Here is a 13,775-nt window from a genome sequence, read left to right on the forward strand (position 1 = left end):
TGCAGTAAATTGGAATTTAGGATGAGACGTTTGATCAGATTCAGGCTTGAATATCTTTTTTCAAAATATTACTTCCTAGATGGTGCTGTGCATTTTCATTAGACGGCAAAGCATCCGACTGTCTCTCTTTCTAGGATGTAGTGGCCACTGATGGTCCTTGTGTGGTCCGTTATCTCAGTAGGGGTTGCAAAAGGAGGAGACGTGAATGTTGTGATTTTGTCTCAATTTATGAGCTGAAATACTTTCCCCTCACCCCCTCCCCCCGAAAAAGAATTTTTCCCTTAACAGCTTTTTGGTTACCTGAAGTTTTAGTTCATCTAGGAAAAGCATGGTAAGTCTTTTCCGTAAGTTAACAATTTTCAGAGGAATGAACTGGTTCCTCAGCATCTTCTAAGGTGATAGATGAGTTTGGATGGGGGCAGAAGGAGGCATCCGTGTTGTTGTTGTTGTTAGTATTATTATGTCCTTAGGGATTTTTAATACGTCTGTTATGTTTCAAGCCACTGCTGTTATTACTTTTATTGATGCCAGACTGACCCATCGCCTGCCTCTTCGAGCTGCTGAGTCCTGCTGTGGGCTCAGGCACCTTCTTTTTCTCTCTCGCCTGTGTGGGGTCTTTGCTGCTGCGTGCAGGCTTCTCACTGTGGTGGCTTCTCTTGCTTTGGGCTCAGGCTCTAGGTGCACGGGCTTCAGGAGTTAACAGCACGTGGGTTCAGGAATTGTGGCGACAGGCTCAGTTGATCTGAGGCATGTGGAATCTTCCCGAACCAAGGATCAAACCTGCATCCCCTGCGTTGGCAGGCAGATTCTTAACCGCTAGACCACCAGGGAAGTCCCAGCCCCAGGAGTCTTTGGTAGCTTCCTTGCTCTCTGGTACGACAGGATGCCCCAAACTATCTTCTTCCCCTGCAGCGTGCCTGGGATCAGCCACATCTTCAGGGAACCCTTGTTTCTTTTAAATGATAGTTAGATACCAGAATCTGAGCAATGGGGATGCTCCTGGTTCTAGCATTGACTGTTGTTTTGAAGCTCTGTGGATGGACAACTGAAAAATACTATTTTAAAAGATAAAACATATACTTCCAATTCAGTTTCAGGACTTTCAGATTTCTTTTAAAATAATCTCATGGGTCTTTTCTCTCTCTTTTCTCCATAGTAAAAATCGAATTCTTTTCACACCAAAGAATCACTGACCTACTTGATCCCACAGACACCCACAACAGTTTCAGAATAGTAATATCAACACTGTGGTTACTGAAAATAGTTTCAGATGATCTGTAGGTCTCTCTGTTTTTAGGGTGTATCCCAGCAAGATATACTCCGCTACCCCTTTCTGTGCTGCAAAGTCTTTGAAAGGGTTTCTTTCTGATTTTTGCTACAACTCAATACACTATGAAGTTCATTTGTTTCATTTTGGTTTTGATTTTTAGGGATTGATTTTTTCATTTAATTTTGTTCTGTAATTATGGAGCATATTTACATGGTTCCAAGGTTAAATCTACAAAGAAAAGTTAACTCCAAGAAAATCAGCGTGAATTCTGGTTCTCTTCCTTCCCAGTAGAATTCATTTCTTTTTGTGTGTTGGTTTGGTTTGATTTTCCCTTCCATTTCTTTAACAGAAACAAATGCATGCATACATAAATGTGTCTCCTCACCTCAGATGAATGACAACGTACAATACATACTTTCTCCATCTTGCTGTTATTTTCAGTGTATCCTGGAGATCACTTTGTAGGAGTATATAGAGATACTTCACGTTCCTTTTAAAAGAATCTGCATTGTAGTCCATGAGGTGGATCTCACATTGTTTGATCAACCAGCTCCCTAGTGAAGACATTTTGGTTGTTTCCTATCTTTGGTTGTTTCACATTTCCACGGTGAATAGTTTTATGCGTACATCTTTTCATATTTTCACGTACAACTTTGGAATAGATTCTTAGACATAAGATTGCTAAGTCAAAAGGTAGATATATATAATTTTGCTGCTGTTGCCAAATTGCCCCATTATTTTTTTCATTTTTTAATTTAATTTTCAACCAGAAATATGTTTACCCAGTTCAAAACCCAACAAACATAAAAAAAGGCAAACTTAGAGCAGAAATCTTCCTTCCGTCCCACCCCCTTCCCACCCCAGCCCCTCATCTGCCTGTTTCTTTCCCACCCAACCTTGAAATTCTCCCCACTCCAGGGAATCACTGTTGTTAATTTCTTACATATCCTTCCAGGATGTTTTATACAAATCTGTGCAAATGCAAAGAGATAGAAAAATAGAGAGAAAGAGGAGGGGAGAGAGAAAAAGAGAAGTTCCCCTTCTTTTTTTAACTCGAGTATCTAGCAGGCCCAACGTACTATCCTGGACACTCGAGCCTGTACTGTACTGCCTCCATCAGAAAAAAGGCACATCAATTCAGCCCTTTTCTCTACAACCATCAGGGTAGCCGATAGTGTCTCCTATAATCCTGAGGCTCAGAGAGGTTGACTGACTTTCCCAGTAAATGACAGAGTTGAGCTTTAGTTTCCCCATGCAGGTGGGAGCTTAGTTTCCTGACCAAGGATCAAACCCATGTCCCCTGCATTGAAGACAGTCTTAACCCCTTGACCACCAGGGAGGCCCCTTGGTTTTGGTTTTGTAACAGCGCAGGACAGTGATTCCCATCTCGTCCTCATTGCAATGGTGAAATGGGCCTCGTCGGTGATGGACTGACCCACTGCCAGGCCCTGTGCGTGTACGTGGAGCACAGACTCCACCCCGTGGCTCCCGGAGCCCAGCCCCTTTGAGGGCACTAGAGGGCACGGAAGACGCTTCTGTTGCCTTCCGGGCCCTGAGGGAGAGCCCTCAGCCCTCAGCCCCTCCTCTTCAGGTGCAGCTGTGGAAGGACAGGTGGTCCACACTCCAGAGTAAACGTTCTGAAGCCGCCTCCGCCATCTTGGTCTCTGGCCTGTATGTGCGCATGCCCCGGGCGTGACTCCACCGCGCCAGGCTTCGTCACCCTGTGCGCGTCTTCCGTGTCATTTCTCAAGACAGTTCCCTGTGATCTTGTTTCTATGCATTTGTCGGGACGTTCTTTGTCCCTTATATATTTTTTTTAATTGTAGTGATCATAACTGGTCTAAACCCAGTAAGATTATATTTACCTAGATTTTGCACTTACTGGAGAATACACCGCGCAATTAATTCTAATGGCATAATTAATTTGAATTTACATTAATTAAATTAAATTAGAACATCAAACTTGTTTCTTCATCTACTCCAAAGAAGTTCAGCAATTTAATTGCTATGAAACAAGATAACCGAAATAAGGAGGGTATTTAACATACTTATTAAATGCCGCTTAGTATTTCTGATTAGTATTTTTAGGGTCTAATTAGTGTCTAATTAACTTGCTATCGGCTATCTTTTCACAATACCAATTAAATTTCCAAACATCCTTTATAAACAGGCGGCCATGAAAAGGAGCAGATTAAGCATTGTTATGGGCATGAGTTAATCAGGAAACATTGGCATGGTATTGTTTTATGTCTATAAATACCCGGGCTTATTAAAACTCATCCCGTGTTGCTTTTCACCATTAATTGCTATTTAATCAACTTCAAATAAAGGAGGAAATCTCTGAGACCAGCTGTCATTGTTAGAGACAGACAAAGGGCCCAGAGAAAAAGGAGTGGGGGGCAAGAGACCAAGAGGCAGAAAGATGCGGCCACGTGGATGGATCCAGAGACGATCACACTGAGGGCGTCAGAAAGAAAAAGGCAAATGCCGTAGGATATCGCTTACAAGTGGAATCAAAAACATAACACAAAGGAACTTATCTGTGAGACAGAAGCAGACTCACAGACAGAAAACAGACTTGTGGTTGCCTCGGGGTGGGGGGTGGTGGTGGAGAGAGGGATGGATCGGGAGTCTGGGATTAGCAGGTGTAAGCCAGTATATTTGGGATGGATAAACAGCAGGGCCTCCTCTACAGCACAGGGAACCATGTGATAAACCGTAATGGAAAAGAATATTTAAAAAGAATGTGTATATATGTATGGGGCTTCCCGGGTGGCGCTAGTGGTAAAGAAAGCGCCTGCCCCTGCAGGAGACGTAAGAGACGCAGGTTGGATCCCTGGGTTGGGAAGATCCCCTGGAGAAGGAAATGGCAACCCACCCCAGAATTCTCCTGGAGAATTTCCATGAGCAGAGGAGCCTGGCGGGCTATGGTCCACAGGGTCGCAAAGAGTCGGACACGACTGAAGCAACTTGGCACGCATGCGCACATATATATGTATCACTGAATCACTTGGCGATTTCTCCTGTACACTGTTACAGCAGAAATTAACGCAACACTGTAAATCAGCTACACTCCAGTTTTAAAAAACAGGAGGCAGGAAGAGATGGAAGGGGAGGCGGGGAGTTAATGCAGCTATGGGTGGGATGTACAGAGTGGAGATTAAATGAAAAGTGATGCTGAATTTCCAGACAGGGTTTTCCTGTTGACACTCCACCTCTAGCAGATGGTTAAGGTTAAAGTCCCAACTCAGAACAAGTTTAAAAGGATTAGAGTTAGCTACACACTGAAGTTCCAGGGGAGAACTGCCCTAGCCCAGACAGAGAAAGACAAGGGAGTCCAGGTATTGGAAAGAGAGACCCTCAGCTTCTAGCCACTGTGGGATATAGTGAAGTCACTCAGCCTCTCTGAGCCTGTTATCATCATCAGTGAAAAACAAGACTGGCTTCGTGCCTATGTAGCCACTCAAGTCTCCATACTCGGAAGGACTGCATATTTGGTTCAGCACTTTGCTGCTGTCTCCGGAAATTCTTAACAATTTTTAAACAAGGGGGTCTCCATTTGCATTTTTCTCTGGATCTGCAAATTATGTAGCAGATCTTGGTCAAGTCCCTCCCTGCGGGGTTGCCGTGGGGACTGAATGAGAGATGATTCATTGAAAGCACCTTGCCAGCTGCCTTGCTTAGAGTAAGTCACTCAGGGAATGGAAAAGCACCCCAGAGTGAGCTCCCAGAGGACAGATGCTCCAGGGGCCTGTGGGTACCAACGCGGCCTCCCATCCCTGGGAGGAGGGATCCTGGGGAGCTGGGCTCCTGGACACTGTCCGTGGCCCAGCCTCTGGAAAAGCGCTGGGCCTCTGCTGGTCCCGTTCTTGCCGCCCTGCTTGAGTGCCTGGCCTCTCTGCAGCTCATCGCCTGGGAGCCGGAGCAGGAAGAGGAGGTCACCATGGTGACCGCCCGGCCCAACTTTCAAGACAGCATCCACGTGGGCTTCGTGTCTGGCCTGAAGAAGTTCACGGAGTACTTCACCTCGGTGCTGTGCTTCACCACCCCCGGGGACGGGCCCCGCAGCACCCCGCAGCTGGTGCGCACCCATGAGGATGGTAGGCAGCCCCCGGTCCCGGCTCCCTCTGCCCCCGACTCCCTACGCGCCCCCTCCTCCACGGGCCAGGCTGTGCGCTCCAGGCACAGGGCAGCCCTGCTCTTGTCTTCCAGCCTGGGGTGCCCCTGGAGCCCCGCGGGTCGTCTTGCAGATGGTGGTCTCTCTCTGGCTCTAACTGGCCTTGGGTGGGGTGGGGGGCCTTCTCGGGGTGCAGTGCCTGGGCCTGTGGGACACCTGAGCTTCAGTGACGTCCTGGACACCTCGCTGAAGGTCAGCTGGCAGGAGCCAGGGGAGAGGAACGGCATCCTCACAGGTAGGCCCCTCAGTGTTGCTGACGCGGGGGGTGAGCCGGGCCAGGAAGGGTCATCCTGTCCATCCCCCTACCGCCTACCCAGCGTCCCTCCAGAGCCTCTCAGCAGACCAGTCTTTTTTGGAGAAGACTCAGAGAAGGTTCTCAGCCCCTCTGCTCTGTGACACACCCCAGCTCTTCACCGTGTCTGCAATCCCCACACAGCGAGGGCGCCCCCCTCTGACCCACGATGCTCCCACCTCCCCGGAGGCACCTTGCTTCCAGCGCGTGTCCAACCGCCAGACTCCTGGGGACATGAGCAGCAGAGCAGAAGGCTGAGGCCGCTGCAGCTGAGCTCACAGTGTGCTGCGGGCTCTCCCCAGGCTACCGGATCTCCTGGGAGGAGTACAACCGCACCAACACACGCGTGACCCACTACTTGCCCAACGTGACCCTGGAATACCGCGTGACCGGGCTCACCGCGCTCACCACCTACACCATCGAGGTGGCCGCCATGACCGCCAAGGGCCAGGGCCAGGTGTCGGCCTCCACCATCTCCTCGGGGGTGCCTCCAGGTGGGTGTCTGCCTCCCGCGCCCGGCTCCTGCCGCTCTCCTCCTGATGGCGGGCGCTTACGTCCCGCACAGCCGGCCCCTCCTTGGGGTCTGTGGTCCCTGGGTCCCCCCAGGGCCGGCCTCGCCCTCATGATGGCAAGGCTGGGTGGGCTCTGCTGCTTCTTTGTCTGGCTCTCAGGGGAGCCCAGACCCCGCAGGCCCCCACCCTTCTCTCCTCCGCCCCTGGCCGCTGCCCCCCTCCCCCACAGTGCCCACACCAGGCTCTGCATCGCGCAGTGGGATCTGTGACTCAGGAAAGGAAGTCTCACTGCCACCTGAAGGGTCCAAATGGGATTCCAGCTAGTGGGAATGTGAGTTGGGAGCGGGGTAGAGCAGGGTGTGAATAATCCCACCCCCAGTTTGAAGAGCAAGCTGAGGCCCCCTCTCAGCCCCGCTTCTGCCAGACTCTGCGACCTTGAGCCAGTCACGTGCCCCTGTGCCTCAGTTTCCTCGTCTGTATCTAGATACCCACGCATTCCCCTCTGGCTCTGTGAGTCTGTGTTTGTGCCATGTGGCCAGGATGCCTGGAGCCGCCCACCCACCAGGATGGTTGAGATAACTGGGCTTCGGCCGACCCCACGTGATAATAACGGTGACAAGAAGGAGATTGTTTGTGGCCCAGTTGTGTCCGACTCTTTGTGACCCCACAGACTGTAGCCCGCCCAGCTCCTCTTTTGTCCACGGGATTCTCCAGGCAAGAATACTGGAGTGGGTTGCCATTTCCTTCTACACGGGATCTTTCCCAGCCGAGGGATCAAACCTGTGTCTCCCACATTGCAGGCCGATTCCTTACCATCCTTGCCACTAGGTGGTTATTAAATTACTTGATAATTTAAAGCAGCACTGACTGTTGGTGAAGTGCTCACCCAGCCCAGAGCTCCATGCATCAGTGCACTGAATCCCCCCAGTAACCCTGGTGGCTCAGATGGTAAAGAATCTGCCTGTCAGTGCAGGAGACACAGGTTCAATCCCCGGTCAGGAAGATCCCCTGGAGGAGGGCATGGCAACCCACTCCAGTATTCTTGCCTGGAGAGTCCCATGGACAGAGGAGCCTGGTGGGCTACAATCCATGGGGTCGTGAAGAGTTGGACACAACTGAGCAACTAACACACACACACGGTATCCCTGAGGTAGGTGATATTATCATCTCCATTTTACCAAGAAAGATACTGTGGCACAGAGAGGTTAAGGAACTTGCCCAAAGACACACAGCATCGGAAACAGTCTGACCCTGGCACCTGAGCTCTTTCTGTTCATCCTGAACCTCAAGGCTCCTGGTCAGGATACAAGGTCTCCTCCTCCTTCCCCTCACCCCTCCTCCAAATCTCCCTCAGGCAGCATCATTTGGGGAGCTCTGTCGCAGGTTATGGGTGGATGGAGAGGAGGATTCTTTCTAGGAAGCTCAGCCCCTGTTGCGTGGCCCTGAGGTTCTCTCAGCCCCGAGCCTGCCCCGTCCCCGGTCTGAACACAGCGAGCCATAGATGCAGGACGGAAGCCTGTGTTGGGGGCAGCGGTGAGGCCTCGGTCGTGCTCGGAGGAGGAGGTTTCTAGGAAGTATGTGACATAGCCCCCTCTGTGCCCAGAGAGCCCTGTTCGACGTGGAAGGACCTTCTTCTTAATCTGCCTTTCTGCCCTGTCTCCTTCTTCCAGAACTCCCCGGAGCCCCCACCAACCTGGGCATTTCCAACATCGGCCCGCGCTCCGTGACCTTGCAGTTCAAGCCAGGCTACGACGGGAAGACCTCCATCTCCCGCTGGCTGGTGGAGGCCCAGGTAGAGCCTGCGGAGGGGAGAGCGGGCAGCCTGCCCTTCGCTTTGGCCGTGCCCCTGCTCTTGAGAGTTTTTTGAGTGCGTGTTTTTACACCAGTGTGAAGTCCATATGCAAGGTACAGAAGGCCAGGTACACCAAGAGCGTCCACAGTCCCCCTCTGCCTCACCTGCACACACATGCCTGCACACACAAGTGCACACACACACGTGCAGACACACACGCGCACACACTCACACACACACACACACACCCTCTGATCAGGGTGGCGACCTGCGACCAGCTGCCTCCTTTGCACTCAGGGTTCTCAGCTTGGCTGCAACAGGGGAGCGTCCAGAAACTGCAGTGCCTGGGTCCCAGCCCCAGAAACTCTGATCCAGCTGGGGGTTTCGGCTGCGCTGAGTCTCCGTGGCTTCGCGTGGGCTTTCTCTAGTCGCGGTATACAGGCTTCACGCTGCGCTGGCTCCCCTCGTGGAGCCCCGGCTCTAGAGCAAGGGCCTCAGTCCTTCCCGCTGGCGGGCTCAGCAGCTGCGCTTCGCGGCTCCAGGGCCCAGGCTCAGTAGTTGAAGCACATGGGCTTTAGCTGCTCCGCAGCACGTGGGACCTTCCCAGACCAGGGATCACACCCGTGTCCCCTGCGTCAGCATGCGGATTCTTATCCACTGGCCCACCAGGGAACCCCCTAGCTGGAGTTTTAGAAACTTACCGGGTGTTCAGGAGAATCACCTGGGACGCTTACTGAACAAGCAGACTCCTGGGCACCACTCCCAGGGTTTCTGACGCTTTCACGGGCAGGGCCCAGGAATGGGTTTGTGTTGTAATAAGCGTCCCATGAGATTCTGATGGAGGTGGGCTCGGGGTCACCCTTGAAGTCATGTTTAAGGGCCTGGAAAGAAGGGGGCCCCAGTTGGTGTCCTCCAGGTGAGCCCTGTCAAAGCCTTGCATGGGCCGGCCTGCACCCCCAGCTCAACCTGGCGGGCTGGCCGGCTCTAAGGGGGTCTCTCTTTGCAGGTGGGCGTGGTCGGGGAGGGAGACGAGTGGCAGCTGATCCACCAGCTCCCCAACGAGCCCGACGCCCGCTCCATGGAGGTGCCCGACCTCAACCCCTTCACCTACTACAGGTATGGGGCGCGGAGGCCAGGGGCTGCCCACATGGCGGTGGGCTCGGCCCTGGGGGCCTGCCCTCACCCTTGCGCCCACCCTCTCTCCCCCCGGCTCAGCTTCCGCATGCGCCAGGTGAACATCGTGGGCACCAGCCCACCCAGCCAGCCTTCTAGAAAGATCCAGACCCTCCAGGCACCCCCTGACATGGCCCCGGCCAACGTGACCCTGCGCACGGCCAGTGAGACCAGCCTGTGGCTCCGCTGGGTGGTGAGGCCCCCGCGAGCGCGCCAAGGGCGGTGGGGGTGGGACGTCGCCTTGGGCCTCATCGCCCTGCAGAAGCGGGCATCCACTGGCTCACCTCCAGCCCTCTTCTCGGTTCCGGCCATCAGTCTTAGCCAAACGAACAAACGTTCTGCATGACGAGAAGTTAGAAAGCACTTTATTGAACATTGCCATGTGCCAAGCATCTTGCCTTTTTTCTTCCATATAATCCTGCAAGTTACAGCTATCCCAAGTTACAGCTAAGAAAACTGAGGCTCAGAGAGGTTACGCGTTCACCCAGTCACACAGCTCCCTGGGGTGGTTCTGGGATTCAGACCCAATCAGTCTTGCCCACCCAGTCGGAGAGTGAGGGGCTCTTCCTGAGGTTCGGGGGGAGTTGGCAGAGGCATTAAGCTCTGTCCCCATAGGCTCCACGTCGAGGGTCGTTACCCCACGTGACCCTGCACAAGTTAGTGATACGGCTGAGGGCTTCCCCTCCTGCCACGCACTGTTCTGAGTGTTCTGAGTGCTGTCAGTGTTGGACACTGAGCCCTCCCCCTGGGAGCCTGTGACAGTATCCTGGCCCCACTTTACAGATTAGGAAACTGAGGCAGAGAGGGGTGGGATAACTTTCCCAAGTAGCCTTCCCTCCATCCTCCCACACCGTCTAGTTAACAGCAGGGCTCAGAATCCCAACCCAGGGAGTCTGGCCCCAAAACCCACCACCGTAAACCCTGAGCATGCTTTTGTTCCTGGGGAACAAAAGAGAACATTCCCCCCGGGACAGCATTTCCCGGGATGAAGCCCCAGAGAGCAGCAAGCCAGGAGGAATTCCTAAGCAAGGAGACGTGGGGCCAGCTCGGCACAGCCCGGCTTCTTAGAAAACCCAGGAACCCTAGCTTCAGGGGGAGCTTGCCCGACTCTGCTTCACTTGGCCCTTCCAGCCACCAACTCGTTTTTTTAAACAATCATTTATTGATTTATTTATCTTGCCGCATCAGGTCTTAGTTGCCACATGTGGGATCCTAGTTGTGGCGAACAGACTCTCTAGTTGCAGCACGTGAGCTCAGTAGTATCGGGGGAGGGGCTATAGTTGCTGCGTGGCGTATGGGATCTTAGCTCCCCGCCCAGGGATCAAACCCGCGTCCCCTGCATTGCAAGGTGAGTTCTTAACCACTGGACCACCAAGGAAGTCCCCACACAACTCCTTTTGGCCTCCACTAAAAAAGCTGAGCGCCGAAGAATTGATGCTTTTGAACTGTAGTGTTGGAGAAGACTCTTGAGAGTCCCTTGGACTGCAAGGAGATCCAACCAATCCATCCTAAAGGAAATCAGTCCTGAATATTCATTGGAAGGACTGACACTGAAGCTGAAACTCCAATACTTTGGCCACCTGATGCGAAGAACTGACTCATTTGAAAAGACCCTGATGCTGGGAAAGATTGAACGCAGGAGGAGAAGGGGACGACAGAGGATGAGATGGTGGGATGGCATCACTGACTCGATGGACATGAGTTTGAGTAAACTCTGGGAGTTGACGATGGACAGGGAGGCTGGCGTGCTGCAGTCCACAGGGCTGCAAAGAGTCAGACATGACTGACCAACTGAACTGAACTGAAAGATCTTTACTAGTTGTCCCAAACTCAACTTAAAAAGCACCGAGCTTTGGTTTATCAGAACCAAAGCTTATCAGGGTTATTTTTTATCAGGTCATTGCTACCTTTCATAAACAGCCTGATGGAGGTGCTAGTGGCTGTCAGCCCTGGCTGAGCACTAATTATGAACAAGGACCCCCCCAGGCGTGGGTACCGCGGGGAGCTATCCACCTGCCCAGCCCACCACCCCCCATCCCCACTTCCTTCCTCTGCTGCACTCCCCTCCAGGCTGGCTCTCCGTTTGCCCCCTGCTCCTTGCTCTAAGGTTTCCAAGTACTAAAAGGCTGAGGCGTCCAATACCCAGGGTGGGGGCCGGAGGGGCACAGGAGGCAGTTTCTGGGCAGTGCGGGGCCCCGGCCCCTCGGGGCCCCCCTAATGGCGTGGCCCATTACCTTTCCTTAGCAGGTGAGGGAGCCTGAGACGTGGGCCCGGCTCGAGCTCTCAGGCGCATCGATCGCTGCCCTAATGGTCTCTGGTCTGCTTCACTAAGTGTCTGCAGGAGCGGGGGGCCGGGGAGGGAGTATGGAGGCGGCAAGGCACAGGCTGAGGACCTGGAGAAAGTGGGTCAGAACGTGGGGGCCCGTGGATCAGGGGCTCTTTAGGGAAGCAGAGCGGGGGCCAGTGAGGGCTGAGAGCACCCCAGCTCCAGCCCTGCCACCGTCAGAGCAAGAGTCTTCCAGCGCCTGCCCGGGTCACAGGCTGCCCCTGACAGGCCCACCTCTCCACTGCGAGTCAGCACCACCAAGTTCATCCAGATGAACTTAAGGCAGTGGCTTCAGCCTCACCAGCCTAGTCACAGGCCCAGGAGAGGAAGCTGTTTGGTTTTTTTTCCCTCTTCACTGAGACACCAAGAAGAGGGAGGCTGAAAATGCACAGGAGAGACGGAGGTGTGCTGGCGGAAGGACTTCCTGACAGCGGCTCCTATAGTAGAGACGGTGTCTCCGCATGCTTGTTCTCCAAGGGCAGACACGGGCTGAGATCGGGCATGCTGTAGGCTGTTAAATAAGTATCTGTCGGCAGGCTCGGAGAAGGCAATGGCAACCCACTCCAATACTCTTGCCTGGAAAATCCCATGGATGGAGAAGCCTGGTAGGCTGCAGTCCATGCGGTCGCTGAGTTGGGCACGACTGAGCGACTTCACTTTCACTTTTCACTTTCATGCATTGGAGAAGGAAATGGCAATCCACCCCAGTGTTCTTGCCTAGAGAATCCCAGGGACGGAGGAGCCTGGTAGGCTGCAGTCCATGGGGGCGCACAGAGTCGGACACAACTGAAGCAACTTAGCAGCAGCAGCAGCAGCAGCTGGCAGGCTGAGGGTGGGAGTTTAGTGGCAGAGACCATGGCCAGAGGTGCCAGGTGTTAGACAGCCTTTACGCCGCTCCTCCTGGGCCAGCCCCCTCGGCAGGGTCATAAATTTGTAATATGCACTGTAGAGTGGATTCTGCCTCTCCTCTGAGCCCAAGGGGAGACTCAGGGAGAAGGTGGGGCTGTCAGAAACACAGAGTCACACAACCAAGCCATGCTCAGCGTTGAGCGTGCCTCACACGGGTGCTGAGAGGCTGGACAGTGGGCTGGGTAATCCCGAAGCCTCCCTGGAAGAGGCCACACGAGCCTGGCAGGTCTGCACAGCGTGGGCCAGGCCTCACAGCAGTCTTCCTCCCCCCACCCCTCCTGCAGCCTCTCCCGGAGATGGCATACAACGGGAACCCCGAGTCGGTGGGCTACAAGATCAAGTACAGCCGGGCAGACGGCCACGGCAAGACGCTGAGCCACGTGGTCCACGACCGCGTGGAGCGTGAGTGCACCATCGAGGACCTGGAGGAGTGGACAGAGTACCGCGCTCAGGTGCAGGCCTTCAACGCTGTCGGGAGTGGGCCCTGGAGCCCGGCGGTGACGGGCCGTACCCGGGAGTCAGGTACCGCCCCGGGTGCCCGCCCCTCACCCAGGCCACCTCCCTGTGGCCTGGGGACACCCCGCCTGGGTCCCTAAGGCTGGAGCTGCGGTGCAGAAATGTCCTGGGCTCATTCGGCTGCTTGTGCTCAGCGTCTGACAGAGCATGCCCTGTGTGTGTGTGCATGTGTGCATGTGTGTGTGTGGTTTCTGTGTGTGTGTGTGTCTGTGCGTGTGTGGTTTCTGTGTGTGTGTGTGGTTTCTGTGTGTGTGCATGTGTGTGTGCTTTCTGTGTGTGTGTGGTTTCTCTGTGTGTGGTTTCTGTGTGTGTGTGTGTGGTTTCTCTGTGTGTATGTGTGTGTGCGCGTGTGTGTGTTTCTGTGTGTGGGGGGGTGGTTTCTGTGTGTGTGCTTTCTGTGTGTGTGTGAGTGTACGTGTGTGTGTGTGGTTTCTGTGTGTGTGTGTGTGTGGGTGTGTGTGTGGTTCCTGTGTGTGTGTGTGTGTGGTTTCTGTGTGTGGTTCCTGTGTGTATGTGTGTGGTTTCTGTGTGTGTGTGTCGTTTCTATGTGTCTGGTGTGGTTTCTGTGTGCGTATGTGCGTGTGTGCGTGTGTGGTTTCTGTGTGTGTGTGTGTGGTTTCTCTCTGTGTGTGTGTGGTTTCTGTGTGTGGGGGGCGGGGGGGTTCCTGTGTATCTTTGTGTGGTTCCTGTGTGTGTGTGGTTCCTGTGTGTGCGTGTGTGGTTTCTGTGTGTGTGTGTGCATGTATGTGTGTGTGGTTTCTGTGGTGTGGTTTCTGTGTGTGTGTGGTTTCTGTGTGTGTGTGTAGTT

The 13,775-nt window shown here is 53.7% G+C and overlaps 1 protein-coding gene across 3 annotated transcripts in view; it reads left to right on the forward strand.

Annotated features, from left to right (window-relative positions):
• The window catches only part of SDK2 (sidekick cell adhesion molecule 2), a 273,344-nt gene that overhangs the window by 205,666 nt on the left and 53,903 nt on the right, over positions 1-13,775 (forward strand). For all 3 annotated transcript variants that reach the window (XM_027974022.2, XM_042256446.1, XM_060395037.1), the window contains exons 19-25: positions 5,175-5,370; positions 5,584-5,682; positions 6,042-6,233; positions 7,922-8,043; positions 9,050-9,159; positions 9,259-9,409; positions 12,736-12,973. In XM_027974022.2, coding sequence (XP_027829823.1) covers positions 5,175-5,370; positions 5,584-5,682; positions 6,042-6,233; positions 7,922-8,043; positions 9,050-9,159; positions 9,259-9,409; positions 12,736-12,973 — 1,108 coding nt within the window. The remainder of the gene's footprint in view (positions 1-5,174; positions 5,371-5,583; positions 5,683-6,041; positions 6,234-7,921; positions 8,044-9,049; positions 9,160-9,258; positions 9,410-12,735; positions 12,974-13,775) is intronic.

This window comes from Ovis aries, chromosome 11 (genome assembly GCF_016772045.2).
Source record: "Ovis aries strain OAR_USU_Benz2616 breed Rambouillet chromosome 11, ARS-UI_Ramb_v3.0, whole genome shotgun sequence".
NCBI classification, from domain to species: Eukaryota; Metazoa; Chordata; class Mammalia; order Artiodactyla; family Bovidae; genus Ovis; species Ovis aries.